At 38.6% G+C, this 17,803-nt stretch overlaps 1 protein-coding gene across 1 annotated transcript in view; it reads right to left on the bottom strand.

Annotated features, from left to right (window-relative positions):
- Positions 1–17,803, bottom strand: part of ENPP3 (ectonucleotide pyrophosphatase/phosphodiesterase 3) — an 85,299-nt gene that overhangs the window by 63,749 nt on the left and 3,747 nt on the right. The window contains exons 3-5 of the mRNA XM_062187717.1: positions 6,305–6,427; positions 4,595–4,720; positions 172–232 (exon numbers count right to left, since the gene is read on the bottom strand). Of these exons, the coding sequence (XP_062043701.1) occupies positions 172–232; positions 4,595–4,720; positions 6,305–6,427 (310 nt within the window). The remainder of the gene's footprint in view (positions 1–171; positions 233–4,594; positions 4,721–6,304; positions 6,428–17,803) is intronic.

The raw sequence follows: 17,803 nt of genomic DNA, 5'->3' as shown, positions 1-17,803 counted from the left end.
CAAACAAAAAATCTGCTATGTCTTTGAAGCCACCAGCAATCTCCCCTTTTATTAACTATTATTCTGTTTTGAAATGAAAACAAACCAAGGAAATGCCACCATGCTGCTCAACTACATTGCCATGTGTCTATCATTAAAAGAAGATAAAAATTCCATGTCATTCATCCTCACCCTTCTGGACATTGAGACTGCTGGGCAGAGATACAGTCTTCATTCACCCATGAGGTTTCTCCTGAAAAAGATAAGACCAATAATCTTTTGACTTCTGCACCACAAACAAGAAAAAGATGCGAATGTTCAATGGGTGTTATCTTTTCAAGTGACTCAATTAGTGTCACTGCAGTGAGTAAATTCTTCCAGAACATGAGAAGTGCTGTTTCACATGTTGGCAAGGGCAATGCCTCTAATGACTTGCAGAAATCATAATCTACAATAGCACAGCAGAATACCAGGAAGCCAGTCTTTACCAAGAAAAACAATGCAGATGCCTGTAGCTGAAGAGATGTTTATTTTGCTTCTTAATAATGCCCCCCCCAAGGACAATGTTTTCCCAACTGCTAAAATAAATGGGTTCAATAAATATGTATAAAGAATCCAAAGAGAGAAGGCAAAGCAGGAAAAACAAATAGTCAATGACAACAGTTGATAGCTAATGGGGGAGATTTAACAAATGTTTAAAGCTGTAACCAAAAATAAAATCTTGCTATTCTCTTTATAGAATTTCTAGCTCCCAGATGTCCATTAGCTGATGACCAGATAAAGAGAACATGGTACATATACATAACAGAATACTACTCAGCCATAAAAAATAATTAAATTATGACTTTTGCAACAAAATGGATGCAACTGGAGACCATTATCCTTAGTGAAATAAGCCAGACCTAAAAAGTGCTGGTATCCCATATGGGTGCCAGTTTGAGTCCTGGCTGCTCCACTTCACATCCTGCTCTCTTCTATGGCCTGGGAAAGCAGTAGAAGATAACCCAAGTGCTTGGGTCCTTGCACCCATGTAGGAGACCTGGATGAAGCCCCTGGCTGCTGGCTGCAGATCAGTGCAGCTCCAGCCATTGAGGACATTTGGAGAGTGAACCAGCAGATGGAAGACCTCTCTTTCTCTCTCTGCCTCTTTCTCTCTGTAACTCTGCCTTTCAAATAAATAAATAAATCTTTTAAAAAAAAGAAAAGAAAAATAAATAAGCCAAACACAAAAATACAAATAGTATATGTATTCTCTGAACGAATTGTAGCTAAGATAGAGAATAAAAAAAAAAAGCTTAATGTATATTGAGCTAAACTGACATCTTGTGAGTTGATTTTTGTCTACAACACTTGCCTATACCCCTGTGGAACAGTGGGCTATCCACCTTTTACTTGTGAAGCATTTTGTTTAAAGGAGCATTGAGTTTGTGATTACAAAGTCAATTGAAAGTTTGATATGGAAAAAATAAAAGAAAAAAAAGGGAAGGAAGGAAAAGGGAGGGAGGAAGGGAGAGAGGGAGAAAGCTATCACTGTATTCTTGGAATCATAAATATGAAATCTATTCTCTATATACTAATAAACATGTTAAAAACATTCTAGCTAATTAATGAAGTAGAAATCACAGAATATGAATCTCCATTTGAAACCCCAGATGGATCTAGACAGAGGCCATTCTAACTAACATCCCTCGAAAACAACGGAGTAGACACAATGTACTTCTTGAAGTAACAACACCACCTACAAAGTATACTTGCAAAAACAAGTAAGTAAATTACACGTGAATCTGAAAGGTCCTCTGGTCCCAGATACTACTCTGCAGAACTATAAGGGCTGAAAAACTGCTAAAGTCACAGAGGATGCAATTAGCAAAATCACGACTGAGAAGCTCTATAGGGCAAATGGCCCCATCTCTCCAACATAAAAATTGCAAAGGAGAATATACTTTTAAAGGACTTGAAATATATGTTGAAATATGTAAAAATCTATTTAGATCCTGCTATAATCTTTTTAAAAATATTGAGATAAAGAGAAAAATTTGGGCACTGGTTGGATATTCGATGATGATGTTTTGGGATGTATAAACAATATTATAATTTTGTTAAATCCTTAACTACTTCAGATACATATTGAAAATATTTATGGATGAATTATGTTAACTCTAGGATTTGCATCAGTATGCATCAGTATGATCTAAAACTTGGGGAGGAGGTTAGGGAGAATTCTGACTATATTTTGTTAAAGGCAAAAATATCCAAAACTTAAAAATTGGCAAAAGGAGGACTGATCACTATATTTCCTTTTAATGCCAAGCTGAGAATTATCTAAAAAAAAAAAAAACCCATCTGTGTGGATTATCTAATTACCTAGGGTATGTATCTTTATCTAGTTTTCTCTTTATCACTCATTTTACAACTCATCAGGGTAGCAATTAACAGGCAGAAGATAAACAGCAATATACAGCAATTGATTTTTGCCTAGTGGCAAAGAAATGATAATTATTTTTTCCCACTAAAAGTTAATCTTTATGATTTTAGTCCACCCTCTTTGAGTCCTATATATAGTTTATACCAAGTCATCTCAATTCTCTTCAAAACAGCTTTACATTCTAGCTGATGATCTCATTAATGAGTTAGCAAATCTCTGATGTCCTCAATTCATATATATATATGAATATATATATAATATAATACACACACACACACACACATATATATATGGGGGGAGAAAGAGAGAGAGAGAGAGAGAGAGAGGAAAGGAGACAGAGAGAGGAAAGGAGAGAGAGAGAGACCCATATTCTCATCTTTCTGAAAAGGTTGCTTTGCCAGTCTGAGACAGAATTGGCAATGAGACAATAACAATTGAATACATATGATGGGCTTTGGGGGAAAATATCATATTGTTCTATTTCCGTGAAGTAGCAGAAATTTTTCACAAAGTTTTAAAAAAATTAAAGACTTTAGACTTAAAATACCAAAGAAACTAGCTGGCTTCTTCCACAAAAGTGACTCAAACTCCTCTACTCTCTGAAGATACAAATTTGACAAAAAGAATTTAACATTTTAAAATATAAATTAGTATTGAATATTTGTGAGAAATGTGAAAAAGATCTTTATTTTACAAATAAACTAAAATGACTAAATTGACATCATCAGAATAATCAGTTAGTAATAATGATAAACTTCATTAGTGCATATAAAAATTACTTTTGTTTCTTTTAAAATCAGGTAACATTGTGCAATGAATTCAGTGGAAAAATTACCACATGACCTTGAATTCAGTGGAAAAATTACCACATGACCTAAAAGTCAGTCTTGAAATAAATCAAAAGTTAGAAAACTGGGACAGAAGAAGGGAGACTAGAGATGCCAGAGGCATATGGTCTGTGAAATTAGAGAAATAAACAAACCTGAATCTACATTTGTCTTTGTGAATTTAGAGAAATTTCAATACAATTTTTATTTGAAAAAATTTGACATAAAAATTGTGCATATTTATGGGGCACCATGTGGTGTATTGTTACATGCTATACATTGTGTAATGTAAAATCAGGGTAAATATATTTATCCTTTCAAGCACTTAACATTTCTTTACAGCAAATGTATTTTTTAATGATACAATATTTACTATTAAATATTGGGCAATTATTAGTTATCATTTCAGGTTTTTATTTCCTTTTCTAATATCCCTGTTTGCCTGATTTTAATTATATTTTATAAAAAACTAACATCCTTTAATTTATATTTATTTTCCTTTCATAGAATAATAATGTTTCTGTTATGATGCTTGCATTTTCCTCCTGTTTCAACAATCAAAATTCAAACTTATCTTTTTTTGTGTGAGAATATTAAAATTATAAGTTAGGTAGCTTAGTTGGATATGGTATCATGAAAAAGGAGTGGATGGTTTAAGGAAATCATATTGGCATATTTATATATAATTCATAAATTTCCTCTGGTGTTCTGAGGAATTGGTAACATTAAAATAAAATAATTTCACATAATTTATAAAGTGATGATCAGGTAGAATAAAAAATTGAATAACCTGAATTCTAATCTTGACTCTGTATTACCTCCCTGAGGTCAACTTTGAACCACTCAGGACATAATTATTTCAACTAATGTGCTGATGTTTGCACTAGATAACTTCTTCCCCAATGTTTTAACTTAAGGATCTACCATCCAGGGTCTCAAACCACAATTACAAGAGGGCTTCAAAAATTCGCAGAAAAAAAATGATGGAAGTAAAAGATAAGTCTATTTTATTGCAAAAAAAGGTTGACATTAATGCATAGCTTTTTTTCTCATAATATGCATTTTCCAGGAATGTTCTGAAGCCCCTACATATGTTTGGTGTGGTCATTGAACAAAACAAGGCCTTGTCTTCCAGAGAAATATGGAACTTCTGCTGTTGCTTCCTTTCCATACTATCTGGTCAATAGATTCCCTTCCTTGATATACATTTCTTCTTGCAGTAAACACATATGGTATTTTCTTCCATGTGGAGTAACCGGTGATTCTCTGACCTGCTTTAGTTTTTGCAGCCTAAGAGAGCTCTAGGAAAATCACAGATTCACTGAACTTCCGGAGGCAGGTGCATCTGCACCCTCTTGCTTACCTTGGCAAACGCTCTTGTAGTTGGTGCAGCAGTCTTTCCTCTGCAAACAGTCGTCTGCACACGAGCAAAGCGTGTTCTCTAGTCTGGTCTCCCCACACCGAAATTTAGTGCATGTCCATATTTGAGCTGTAAAATTAGGCAACTCAGTTCTGAGCACTGGATTTTTCTTGAATATTTAACATAAAAGATATAAATGTCATGTATTTCTCCCTGTATTATTATAGTAGATCAAATTCTTGTAATAATAAAGGAAAATACACAATAAGAAAGAAGAGCAATGGAGTACTTTCATCACTGGCATGAGAGGCAGAGGGAAATTCGGCTCTGTAGGCTGCAATCCTGGTCAGTCTCTCAGGTACACTCAGAGTTTGAAGAAACACTGACCACTAGCCCTGTTCCTGCTCAAGCGTAGGGGCTCTGTTTGATGACAAATCATGAGCCTTGACTGATCACTGCCACCCAAGAGTGGTTTGTCCCAGCCATGTCTGAGGCCAGACAACAAGGAAGAGACAATGACAAGAGAAGGATCGGGAATACAATCACATTTTTGAAAATGTAGGCAAGTGGGGGTATCTCTCAGCTGAGAATGACAGAAGACGTAGGTCAGCTCCCGACCACGTCTTTACTATTCTTTCCAACTCCCTACTTGGTGTGAGAGCAGTTTAAATAAATCCCATTGCTGAAGGTAGCAAGAGACTTCAGGAAGGCTGTTGCCCACTGCCAACTGCTAGGAGACAGTGAGTAAAAGCAACATCAGCCCTGTGCTTAGATAAACACATTGGACAGGCGATTGCTGCCTGCTTCTGTTTTATGTAGAGTTCTTCATCCCCCTTCACTCACTGTTTACTGAGAAAAGATTTCAGGAGATTAAGTCATGGGAAGACAGACTTCTGTCTACACTGAGTTCTATCCTTCCTCTTGCCCTTTTCAGAGAACATACTGTAAGGAGCTCTGTTGTTCTAATCTTCACTTTTCTTTAAGGACAAGACCTGCCCACTTTCCATGATTTCTGTTCCACCTAGATAACAGTGTTTTTCAGACTGTGCTCTGTGGTGTGCCAGCATCAGCATGACCAAGAATCAACAGTCTTCCAAGTGAGTCTTATGTATCCTGAAGCTTGAGAGTCACTGCCAATGAAATGGAAGATGTTCACTTCAAGCCACAGTAAAACTCCCTTGAAACTTTATGATTACACAGCACCACAGTCACTGCAGACTGTTATTCCTCAGTGTGTGAATCTGTTTGGTGCTGTAAAGAGGGAAATGATATTAATAGACCCAATATAAAAGATGGTGAATTGCATTGCATCCTCCTCCAAAAAAGATGTTGAAGTCCTGACCTATATTATCTGTGAAGGAAGATTATCTGAAGAGACCTAGGTTATGTGAGGATGGAGACAGAGTTTGTAGATGTGCTGCCAAAAAAAAAAAAAAAAAATCCAAGATCCCCAGCAACCCACCAGAAGAAAAGGCATGGGGTGGATTCCCCGTCATAGCCTTCAAAAGGACCCCACCTTGTCAATATCTAAACCTTGGACTTCTAGTCTCCGTAAGTGTGAGACAGTGAATTTTTGTTGATTAAACTATCCAGTTTGTGGTACATTGCTATAGCACCCTTAGTAAACTAATGTCAGTGCATAGGTAAAAATTTGGATATGCATTAATGATGGCACAATCAACATGTTAATAAACAAATTCTCTGAAACCCTACCTGGTTCCACACAGGTGCCTGTAAAATCCCAGCAGCAATCGCCACGGTTGTTACATCCTGCATCACATCGGCAGCCCTCTAGTCCTCTGTATGATGAATCAAAGCATTTTTTCCTGCAGCTTTCTGTAGAGTAAATGAAATAGGACATCTGCATTTAGAAGTTATCTAACATTTCGTATTTAGATGGTGGAAGCATACAGAAGTACTTAGCACAGACGAAAGCACATAAATAGATAATTTGTAGGGTGCTGCATGATCCACCAGTATAATGTGATAAAGAGTGAGACACTGATAGGTACAAGAAATACATGGGAGCAGGGAGAGGGGTGATACAAAAACTAGAAAAGGGATTGTGTAGGCTCCTCTGAGTCTTGGGAGAAGGATCAGGGTTTTTAAAATCAATAAAGCTTATAAAGCAAATTTGGAGAATAGTAGCTAGGTTATGATGGTGAAGAAGTAGAGTTCAAAGGCAGATGAAGTAGTGTGGGACTGGTGTTGTTGTGTAGTGAGTATGGCTGCTGCCTGCAATACTGGCATCCCATATGGGTACTGGCTCATGTCCCAGCTACTCCACTTCTGATCCAGCTCCCTGCTAATGGACTGGGAAAACACTGAGAGATGACCCAAATGCTTGAGCCCCTGCCATCCACATGGCAGACCTGGAAGAAGCTCCTGTTCCTGGCTTTAGCCTGGTCCAGACCCATCTGTTGCGGCCATCTGGGGAGTGAACCACTGGATGGAAGGTCTCTCTCTTCATCTCTCCCTCTCTCTCTGTAACCCTGACTTTCAAATAAATAAATCTTAAAAAAAAAAAAAAAAGATGAAGTAGTGAGAGGAAATGTACTCATGTCATACTAAGAAGTCTGAAGCCTAGCCTTTGGTAATGGAAAGCCACAAATAATAAGCAGAGAGTAAGCAATTAAGCTTGCATTTTAGAAGTTCATTCTTGAAAATAGGTGAAGGGGGGCCTGTGGCGCCGGCACACTGGGTTCTAGTCCCGGTCGGGGCGCCGATCCTGTCCCGGTTGCCCCTCTTCCAGGCCAGCTCTTTGCTGTGGCCTGGGAGTGCAGTGGAGGATGGCCCAGGTCCTTGGGCCCTGCACCCCGTGGGAGACCAGGAGAGGCACCTGGCTCCTGGCTTTGGATTGGCGCAGTGCGCTGGCCACAGCACACCTGCTGAAGTGGCCATTGGAGGGTGAACCAATGGTAAAGGAAGACATTCTCCCTGTCTCTCTCTCTCACTGTCCACTCTGCCTGTCAAAAAAATAAAAAAAATTAAAAAAAAAGAAAATAGGTGAAGGGGAGTAGCAGGGATGGAAATTCTTGGGTAAATCAGGAGATTTCAACCCAAACCAAAATTGATAAGGGCCTCAAGTAAGTCAGCAGCCATAGATGCAAGAAAAATGTAAATAAAATAAAGCAAAGAGAAATTAAATTGCAATTAGTAGGATGGAAATTTTACATAAAGAGTGAGGAAGAGGAATGAGTCACAAATGCCTTCTAAGGTGTAGGGTAAGACCTTGGGTAGGGTAAGAAGATAAGTTCAGTATTTTTAGATATCTAAGGAAATATACACTTGAACATTTGAGTCTAGAGCTTAGGGAAGAGAGACACAAAGTAAACACACTGGTTTTGGATTCATCAGTGTAACCATTGATAATTAACAACTGAAATACTGCAGTTCTTGTTGTGCAAGGAATGTATGTCCAGCTAAAAATAACTTCTTTATATTGCCATGAAAAATTATCTGTAAATTCCCTTGTGATTCTTGCTTTGTGCTTTGTATTCTAAAGGAGTCCCTTGAAGAAAAGGAGGGTATGATGGTATATCTGAAGGAATTCCACTATGCATACTTTGTCCTCATCCCTTAAAAAATCATTATATAGCTTAAATCTTGTTATTTATTCCATAATTATTTATTTTGCATCATTCTGTTTCAGACACTGTGCTAAGCATTGAGTATAAAATGATAAATAACATGGTTAAAGAGAGTTTATATTAATATTTTTGAAAATAGTGGTGGTTAAAAGCTATGGTAGAGGCTGGTACAGGCTGGTGCTGTGCCACAAAAGATTAAGCCTCTGTCTGCAGTGCTGGCATCCCATATGGGTGTCAGTTCAAATCCTGGCTGCTCCAGTTTTGGTCCAGCTTGCTGCTAATGTGCCTGGGAAAGCAGCTGAAGATTGCCCAAGTACTTGGACCCCTGCATCAATGTGGGAGACCCAGAGGAAGCTCCTGGCTCCTGGCTTCCACTTGGCCTAACCCTGGCTATTGTGGCTATTTGGGGAGTGAACCAGCAAACAGAAACTCACTCTTTCTCTCTCTCTCTCTCTCTCTCTCTCTCTCTCTCTCTCTCTCTCTCTCTCTCCTCTCTCTCTCCATCTGTCTCTGTACTTCTACCTTTCAAATAAATAATTTTTTTTTTTACAAAAAGCAATGGTGAATACCACATAACATGGGGAAAACTGGTTTCCTACATGGGGGAGGAGGTGTTGCTTGATATTCTTGCATCACAAAATAAACAAAAAACTATTTTAGAAATGCCCTACATGAAGGGCCTCTGTGGGTGAGACCCCAGTGGAAAGAAGTGGTCATCAAAGAAGGATGTACTTTTCTCTGAAGGGAGGAGAGAACTTCCACTTTGCATATGGCCTGGTCTGAATACTGACAGAGTTTGTGGATTAAAGAGGCTTCCATAGCCTAGGCAGATCATGTCAAGAACTTCAGGTGATTACTGATGTCATACATAAGAGGGTTAATTGTTAAATTAATAACAGGAGTCACTATGCATTAACTTCCCATGCAGGACTTCTGTCTTCAAAGAGTTGTATTATGAGAGTTAACAGTAAAACTTGTTCTCAAAGATTTATTACATTTTAGTGTATTAAGTGGAGAATATTCTTATGTCTCATAAGTTTCAATTATGCCTAAGTGTCCAACTCTATTGCTTTTTTTCTTAGGTGCTTCCTTAATTAATGATAAAACTTGTTCTCAAGGACTTATTTTCTTTTAATGTATTAAATGGGGGATATTCTTATGTCTCATAAGTTATAGTTATGACCTAATTGCTTGCAAAAGATGTATCATTCTTGGGTGCTTCTTTAAAGTTAATGAAGTTTCTCCAAAAAAATTGAAGTAAATTTCAAGATGTAATGAATTTTTTCTAAAGGTTTTTATTTAATGAATACAAATTTTCATATGTACAGCTTTTAGGGATATAGTGTTTCTTCCCCCAATTCTTGTCCTCCCACCCCCACTCCCATCCCACCTCCAACTTCCTCTCCCATTCCATGTTCCATTAAGATTCGTTTTTAATTGACTTTATATACAGAATACCAATTCTATACTAAGTAGAGATTTCAACTATTTGCACCCACACAGACACACAAAGTATAAAGTACAGTTTGAAGACAAGTTTTATCATTAATTCTCATAGTACAACTCATTAAAGATAGAGGTCCAACATGGGGAGCAAGTGCACAGTGATTCTTGTTGATTTAACAACTGACACTCTTATTTATGATGTTAGTGATTACTCGAGGCTCTTGTCATGAGCTGCCAAGGCTATGGAAGCCTTTTGAGTTCACAAACTCTGTCAGTATTTAGACAGGGCCATATGCAAAGTGGAAGTTCTCTCCTCCTTTCAGAGAAAAGTACATCCTTCTTTGATGGCATCCTTCTTTCCACTAGGGTCTCACTCACAGAGATCCTTCATGCAGAACCATTTTTGCCACTATGTATTGGTTTTCCATGCCTGGAATGCTCTCGTGGTGTTTTCAGTCAGGCCTTAGGTGCTGATTCTGAGGTCAGAGTGCTGTTTCGAGTGTTCGTCATTCTACGAGTCTGCAGTGAGCACTGCTTGCTTTCCATGTTGGAACTTTCTCACCTTTTTTTTTTTTTTTAATGATTCTATCTATTGTTATTACCAGGAGATGCAATAACTTTGAACAGCCCTTGTCTAGACTGTTGAGAAGCATTTTTTCCCCTGTGAAAATTGTTGAAATCTTTATTTGATATAGAGTTGGTCTTCTGTGTATAAAGTTAATTGAAAATGGGTCTTAGTGGAAAATGGGACTGGGAATGGGAGAGGGAGGAGGAGGAGAGGTGGGAAGAATCACTGTATTCCTAAAGTTGTACTTATGAAATGCATGAAGCTTATATTTCTTAAATAAAAGGTTTCTTTGGGACAAAATTATTTTGGAGGCTTAACTAAATATAAACATCTCAGGAGTCAAGTGGATAAGGCCAGTATTTTAGGATGCTCACATTAAAAGTGAACAAAAAAGGTCAAAGAAGGTGAAGACTGATGTAACAGGCAGCGAAAGTGGTAACTGTCAAAGTGATAGAGCTCCTGAGCTCATCCACTGCAATCTGGCCAGGGAACATAGAACAGAAGACTCACACGATTTCCAGAATTCTGTTGCAAAAGATTAGTGAACAAATGAAACACATAGTTATTTTTCACTGCAATCAAATCAAGAAGACACGCTGCTGTTGGCAGTGTAAATTGGAAAAATCTTTTTGGAAGGTTATATGACTGTATGAAGCAAAAGCCTTAAAATGTGTGTATTTTTTAAAAAGACTGAAATGATAGACAAACCAATGAAGCAAGGAAGGAAGGAAAACTGAGCATATGAAAACACAAATATAACAATGTTCTGATTTGGACAAAATCATTGGAGGAAAATACAACAATGTGATGATAATTTTATTTGCCTGAGATAGGAAACATGGCAACTATAGGACAGTGGTGGAGGAAAACCTTTTGAAAAAACAAAGGGATTCTACCAACAATTTGAATCTAACAATAATTCAAAAAGTCTATCTGTTAAGTAGGGAACATTTCCTCTAGAGTATGTATACCTTATACTACAGTACATTTTTAAAATGTCTTTATAGAAATAAATACGGAAATACCTGTGGGAACAAAATAATACCTGGTATTTGCTTCAAAATATTTTGAAGAGGACATAGTGAAAAGAATATAAATAAAATAAGATTGGTCATGAATTGATGGAGGATGGTGATGGGCCCATAGACATTTATTAAATTAGTCTTCAGACTCTCATATATATTTAAAATTTTTCAATAATTTTTAAAAATCTTCATACTTTAGGCCGGCGCCGCGGCTCACTAGGCTAATCCTCCACCTTGCGGCGCCGGCACACCGGGTTCTAGTCCCGGTCGGGGCACCGATCCTGTCCCGGTTGCCCCTCTTCCAGGCCAGCTCTCTGCTGTGGCCAGGGAGTGCAGTGGAGGATGGCCCAGGTGCTTGGGCCCTGAACCCCATGGGAGACCAGGAGAAGCACCTGACTCCTGCCATCGGATCAGCGCGGTGCGCCGGCCGCAGCGCGCCTACCGCGGCGGCCATTGGAGAGTGAACCAACGGCAAAAGGAAGACCTTTCTCCCTGTCTCTCTCTCACTGTCCACTCTGCCTGTCCCAAAAAAAAAAAAAAAAATCTTCATACTTTATTCTCAGTAATGGCATTTCCAGTCTGTATTCTAAAGAAACATACAAAGATCTATGTGCAAAAATGTTCTTCACACTGTTACCTATAATTGCATGTACTTTAAAAAGTAAAAACCTTAAGGTACATCAAAGAATGGAGTTCGTTATATTACATTATTATATGTACATAAAATAACTCATAAGCATTCCCAGGTGCCATTAGAATTTATCTTAAAACATTGCTCATGGTTCTAAAGTTTGAGGAATGTTTGTGTTATTATTTGGAAAAAATAGTTTTTCTCATTAAATATAGCTGATCAGTCTCATGGTTATCTCCTCAACCTCCTTATTCACAGATGAGTAGAATAAAAGTTTTCAAAATAGATAAACACACTAAATAAAAGAATTAGAAGATAAAGGCAGGAAAACAAACTTGAAAGACAGAAGCAGCAAAATAAAGGAAGCAATAACTAAGTGCCTAAGAGGAGGGAGTCCCTGGAGGTGTAAAAGCCAAAGAGGCTTTCCCCAGGGCCCCTGGATAGTGTAGTCCTGGACGTGGAGATACCACACATCACCAGGTGAGAGTAGGGGGACAGACACAAGGTTGAATAGAGGGAAACTGATTGAAAATCTGGACATCAGCAGTGACTACCCAACCCCTATCCAACTGCAAACTAAAAGGCTCAGGATCTAGAGGCTTTAGGAAGTAGTAGTTATTGTCACAGAGACAATACACACAGAAGAGAACAGCTGGGACAAGAAAAGATGAGCAATCCTTACTCTGAAATCTGAACAGATGGCCACCAGGCATTGAGAACAAGAAGGTAGCATCCAGCATGAAAGATGACAAAGGGCCAAAAAAAAAAAAAAAAAAGAGAGAGAGAAGAAAAACTTGTTTGTAGAAGAAACAATGCAGGGAGAAGAGCTTCTCTCTCTCTCTCTCTCTCTTTCCCCCTCCCTCCCCCCGTCTAATCCCCCCTTAACTCTGCTTTTCAAATACATAAATCTAAAAAAATTTTAAAAATTAAAAATAAAGAGAAGTACCATTTAGCATGTTATTTTTGGAAATAAAACTATGAGCTCAATCATGAAAAAAATCAAGAGAGGGGTATGGTGGGCAGAATTATGGTCCCTAAGAAGAATCCATGCCCTCATTTCCTAGACGATGGATCTGCTGTTAATGTGACAAAGTGGGTTGCATGTGCTATTATGGCTACTAATTAGTCAATCTTAAAGCAGAGAGGTAGTGAAATAATATGAACATTATATTATTAAATAAATCATATTATAAAATTCCCAGAACTGAAAAGCATAAATTATTATATCAAAATTGTCCAGGACAAAACTCAAATGAAAAATTAACAAGATTAAGAGATCTTGAAAGTTCACAGTGAGAGATTATGGACAATGTACAAAGGATCACAAATCAAAATGTCATCAAATTTCTTAAAAGTAACACTGATGCTTGAGGACAGGAAGAAAATGTCTCTAAATTTCTGTAAGACAATTATTTTAATTTTAGAATTCAATATCTAGGCAAACTACTAAGCATTGGGCTAGGATGAGAATGTTTTATATAGGCAAATGTTCAACTTGTATCTTCCAACTATCCTATCTTAAGAGGTTACCAAGGATGTTCTTTAGCAAAACGGGGAAGAAAAAAAGGAAAATGAAACTCTAAAACATGAGATCCAAGAAAATAGACAAGTTAATGGGAATACCAATCGTCCATAGAATAAAAAGGGAAGCCAACATAAGTTGGAGTGCCAATACAGAACAACAAAAATTGAAATAAAAGGTATTGGTCTATATCCAACTTTACACTGCCAAAGATTAGAGAGCTGGATAAGGCCATGTGTTGGTGGGGATGCATGGTGAGAGTGGAGCAGCTTGTGGCAGCCATCCTGGAAAGCAATCTGGGATTCCTTACTCAAGTAAAGAAGACACACGCCCTTAGATCCTGTCATTCCATTCCTTGATATGTAACAAAGCAAATATCACACAGGTCCTTAAGGAAAACTGCAGGACTGCATGGTCTTAGAAAACTAGTCAATCTGGATGCCCAGCACTGGGAGAGGGCATAAATCAAATGGAATGTTGGATACATGCCAACGAGTACCATGTACTAGTTGCACACACAGCAATTTTCATGGATCTTAAGAACAGCCCTGGGGGCCGGCATTGTGGCGTATTAGGTTAAGCATCCACCTGTGGCACCAACATCCCATGTGGGTGCCAGTTCAAGTCCCAGCTGCTCCACTTCTGTTCCAGCTCCCTGTTAATGGCCTGGGAGAAGCAGTAGAAGATAGCCCAAGTGCTTGGGCTTCTGCAACTGCTGAGGACATGGAAGAATATCCTGGCTCCTGGCTTTAGATTGGCCCATTCCAGCCATTGCCGCAATCTGGGGAGTAAACCAGTGGGTGGAAGACCTCTCTCTTTGTCTCTCCATATCTCTGTAAATATGCCTCTCAAGTAAATAAATAAATGTTTTAAAAAAACTCAAAGAAAAGAAAAATTGATATGGATAAGCCACAGTTTACATAAATGACCTTTACATTTTTAAAATATTTATTTACTTATTTATTTGAAAGGCAAAGGCAGAGAGAAAGAGACAGAGAGGTCTTCCATCCACTGGTTCACTCCCCAGATGGCCATAATGGCTGGAGCCATGCTGATCCGAAGCCAGGAGCCAGGACCTTCTTCCAGGTCTCTCATGCAGGTCCAGGGGCCCAAGGACTTAGGCCATCTTCTACTGCTTTCCGAGGCCATAACAGAGAGTTGGATCAGAAATGGAGCAGCCGGGACTTGAACCCGCGCCTGTATGGGATACCAGCACTGCAGGCAGTGGCTTTACCCGTTACGCATCTGTGCCAGCCCCAACCTTTACATTTTTACATTTGCTTTCTTTTAAACCTTTCTGCATTTGGCTTCCAGGAGACACCAATTACCTGGCTTTTCTCCTACATTCCTGACCACTCTTTCCTGGTCTCCTTCTTTGTTTCTTCCCCTATCTCCCTTTAAGGTTGATGTAACTCATCATATGACTTTAAACTCCATGTACAATGCTGATAAGCACGTAGGCTATGCCTAGACAGGACTTCTCCCTAAGGTAAGCTTCATTTATCTGACACTGTTCTTGATTTCTCCGCTTGAATATCTGTAGATATTTCTAGTAAGCTATCACCCTGATTCAATACTTTGGGCTTGTCCATAAGACTGCAATAATCTTGTTGCTGTTCTTTCTACTTCTGTTTCCATTCCACTATGTGTGTGTATCTATCTATCTGTCTATCTATCTATCTAACACAGAAGACCTAGCGGTTCTGCTGAAAAGTACTCCAGAGCATGTCATTCCTCTGTACAAATCCATTAGTCACTTCTCATTACATGCAGTATGAAAGCCAAAGTCCATGCTTTGACATACCAACCCTTATATAATCTGGCTCCCCTTTATCAGGATAATCTCATTTTATGACTACCTTTCTTTGGTACTCTGAGTTCTGGTGCATGGTCTCTGTTATTCCTTTAATGGAGCATGGCAAGCAAGCTCCTGCCTTAGGCTCTTTCACAAGCTATTCCTCTCTACCTGGAATGTTCTTCTCCAAAGTATCCTTAAGTTTCTCTTAACTTTTTAAAAAAATGTATTCATTTATTTGAAAGTCAGAGTTACATAAAGGGACAGAAACAGAAAGATAGTCCATCTGTTGGTTCACTCCACAGATGACCACAATAGCCAGGCCTGGAACAGGCTGAAGTCAGGAGCCAGGAACTTCATCTGGATCTCCCAAGCAGGTGGCAGGGACTCAAGCATTTGGGCCATTTTCATCTTCTGCTGCTTTTCCCAGGCCATTGGCAGGGAAATGGATCAGAAGTGGAGCAGCCGGAACACAAGTCAGTGTGCATATGGAATGCTGGCATGCCACAATGCTGGCTCCTCTCCCTCACTTCCTCTCCCTCTTAATTCAAAAGCTATTTCACTCACACCCTCACACACACACACCCCAACTACATATTTCAGATTCCTCCTTTTGGTTTTATTTATTCCAGAACACATTCACTATTCTTTTTTTACCTCTTGGTTGTTTCTTTAGAACACATTCACTATTATATATTGTTTAGCTATTTGTACTTTTATTGCCTATGTTTCAGGTAGAATATAAATGCAAACAATTTTTCTCTGCACTCTTCCCCATTGCATCCCCAGAAATTATAATAAAATCAAACCCATGGTGTTCAACTTTTGAAGAATAAACAAAAACAAGTATACACAAGACAGTAAACTTGCAAGATCACATATACATTTTAAGACTCATCCTAGAAAAAATATGCATTGCCTATGGAAGGTGAGCTACCTGGAGAAGGGAATGCTCTAGGGTTGGGCTCAGAAGAACAGATGTGGTAGAAGAAAAAATAATAAAGGGGATGAAAATTTTAAGTACTGTGGAATAATAAAAGGAATAAATATGTGAAGGGTGGAGGCAAAAGCAAGCCAGGAGGTGAACACCAATGCCCTGGGTAGGAGAGAGAAGGAAATGATGCCAAATAAGGCCTGATGGACTGAGATGAAAGAAAGAGAATAAGAAAAAGGATTCTGGGCAGCCAGCCAGTAGATGTACTGAGGTAAGGAAGAGAGTGAGTGAAAGAGCTAGAACAATAGGAGATTTTGTTTAGAGATTAGTATAAGTATATGCCTTTTGAAATCAATTTATGTGATTGGGGGATAAGACAGCCAATAAATGATTCCCATTGTGTACACTTGCATCAGAATATTACCACCAAAATAAACAGGCAACATGTGTTAGAGCTAATAGGACTGGCACTACTTACTGCTCAGAAACACAGCAACCAAGTGACCAAGAGAAGACAGTAATTTTCCAGCCAATATTCACCATTAAATCCCACCTTTCTATGCTATATGAGGAGTCCTGGGTGTTTGATCACTTTTTAAATTATTTTTAAATTATTTAGGTATATATATATATATATATATATGTATATATATATATATATATATCTGAGGGGTGAGAGAGAGAGAGAGAGAGAGAGAGACCTGTATCCATTAGTTCACTCTCCAAATGCCCATGAAGCTGAAAGCTGAAAGCTGGTTGCCCAATCCAGGTTTCCCCATGGTGGCAGGGACCCAAGTACTTGAACCAAGTACTACCTCTCAGAATGCACCTAAGTACAAAGCTGGAATCAGAACCTAGTGTCAAAACTCAGGCTCAAGCACTCCAACGTAGGATATGGGTGTCCCAATCAGCATCTTAACCACTAGGCCAAACATTTGCCTGCCTTGTTGATTCTTAAGTGAAAACACAACTGAAAAATGATCAGTTAACTTCACCAAGACTCTTCCTAATGAAGGAAAGACAAGACGTTCCTCACAGAGGTCAAATCAGTAGTTATCAAATTGAAAAATGGAAGGAATGACCCAGCAACTGGCTTCATACTTCATCTTAGTAAAAACATGAAAACAACATATAAAGAGACTGTAGAAAATGATGTTTATTTTGTCACTTGTACATGGTCTATTTACCATGTAAGGCATGGTATGTATTTCTTATTTTTCTTTGCTTCTTATGAGAAGAAAAATATTTGAAGCCTTTTTTGTACACGATTTTTAAGAATTTGACACCACCTAATGAGAAATAGTGAGATTTCAGAGATAGAACAACACTAATGTGAAATAAAAGTGCAGGAAGAGGGTGGGAGTTTCTGGGTATAAAACAACAAAGATCTTGAGACCAAGTGGCTGATACTTTGTCATCAGATAGTTATGCTTACAGAAGGAGCTGGGACAGAAAGTCTGGGATCCAGCTATCAGTCCTTTGGTTAGGTGAGGATGGGTAAGCAAGATCCTAGGATAATAGGACTCTCCCAGGAGCAAAGGTTCTTGTGCAAGGGTGAAAGAGGAAAGTCCAAAAGCGAGAGTGGATGCCACTAACCACAAATGCGGGCTTCTGATAAGTGGGAAGGAAAGCTCAGCAGGAAGACACAGAAAGCTTGGTGGGGAGACATGTTGTAATGGATGAAGACCAAGGGAAAGTAAC

This window comes from Lepus europaeus, chromosome 3 (assembly GCF_033115175.1).
Source record: "Lepus europaeus isolate LE1 chromosome 3, mLepTim1.pri, whole genome shotgun sequence".
NCBI lineage: Eukaryota > Metazoa > Chordata > Mammalia > Lagomorpha > Leporidae > Lepus > Lepus europaeus.
This window is presented reverse-complemented; position numbering and strand designations above follow the sequence as displayed.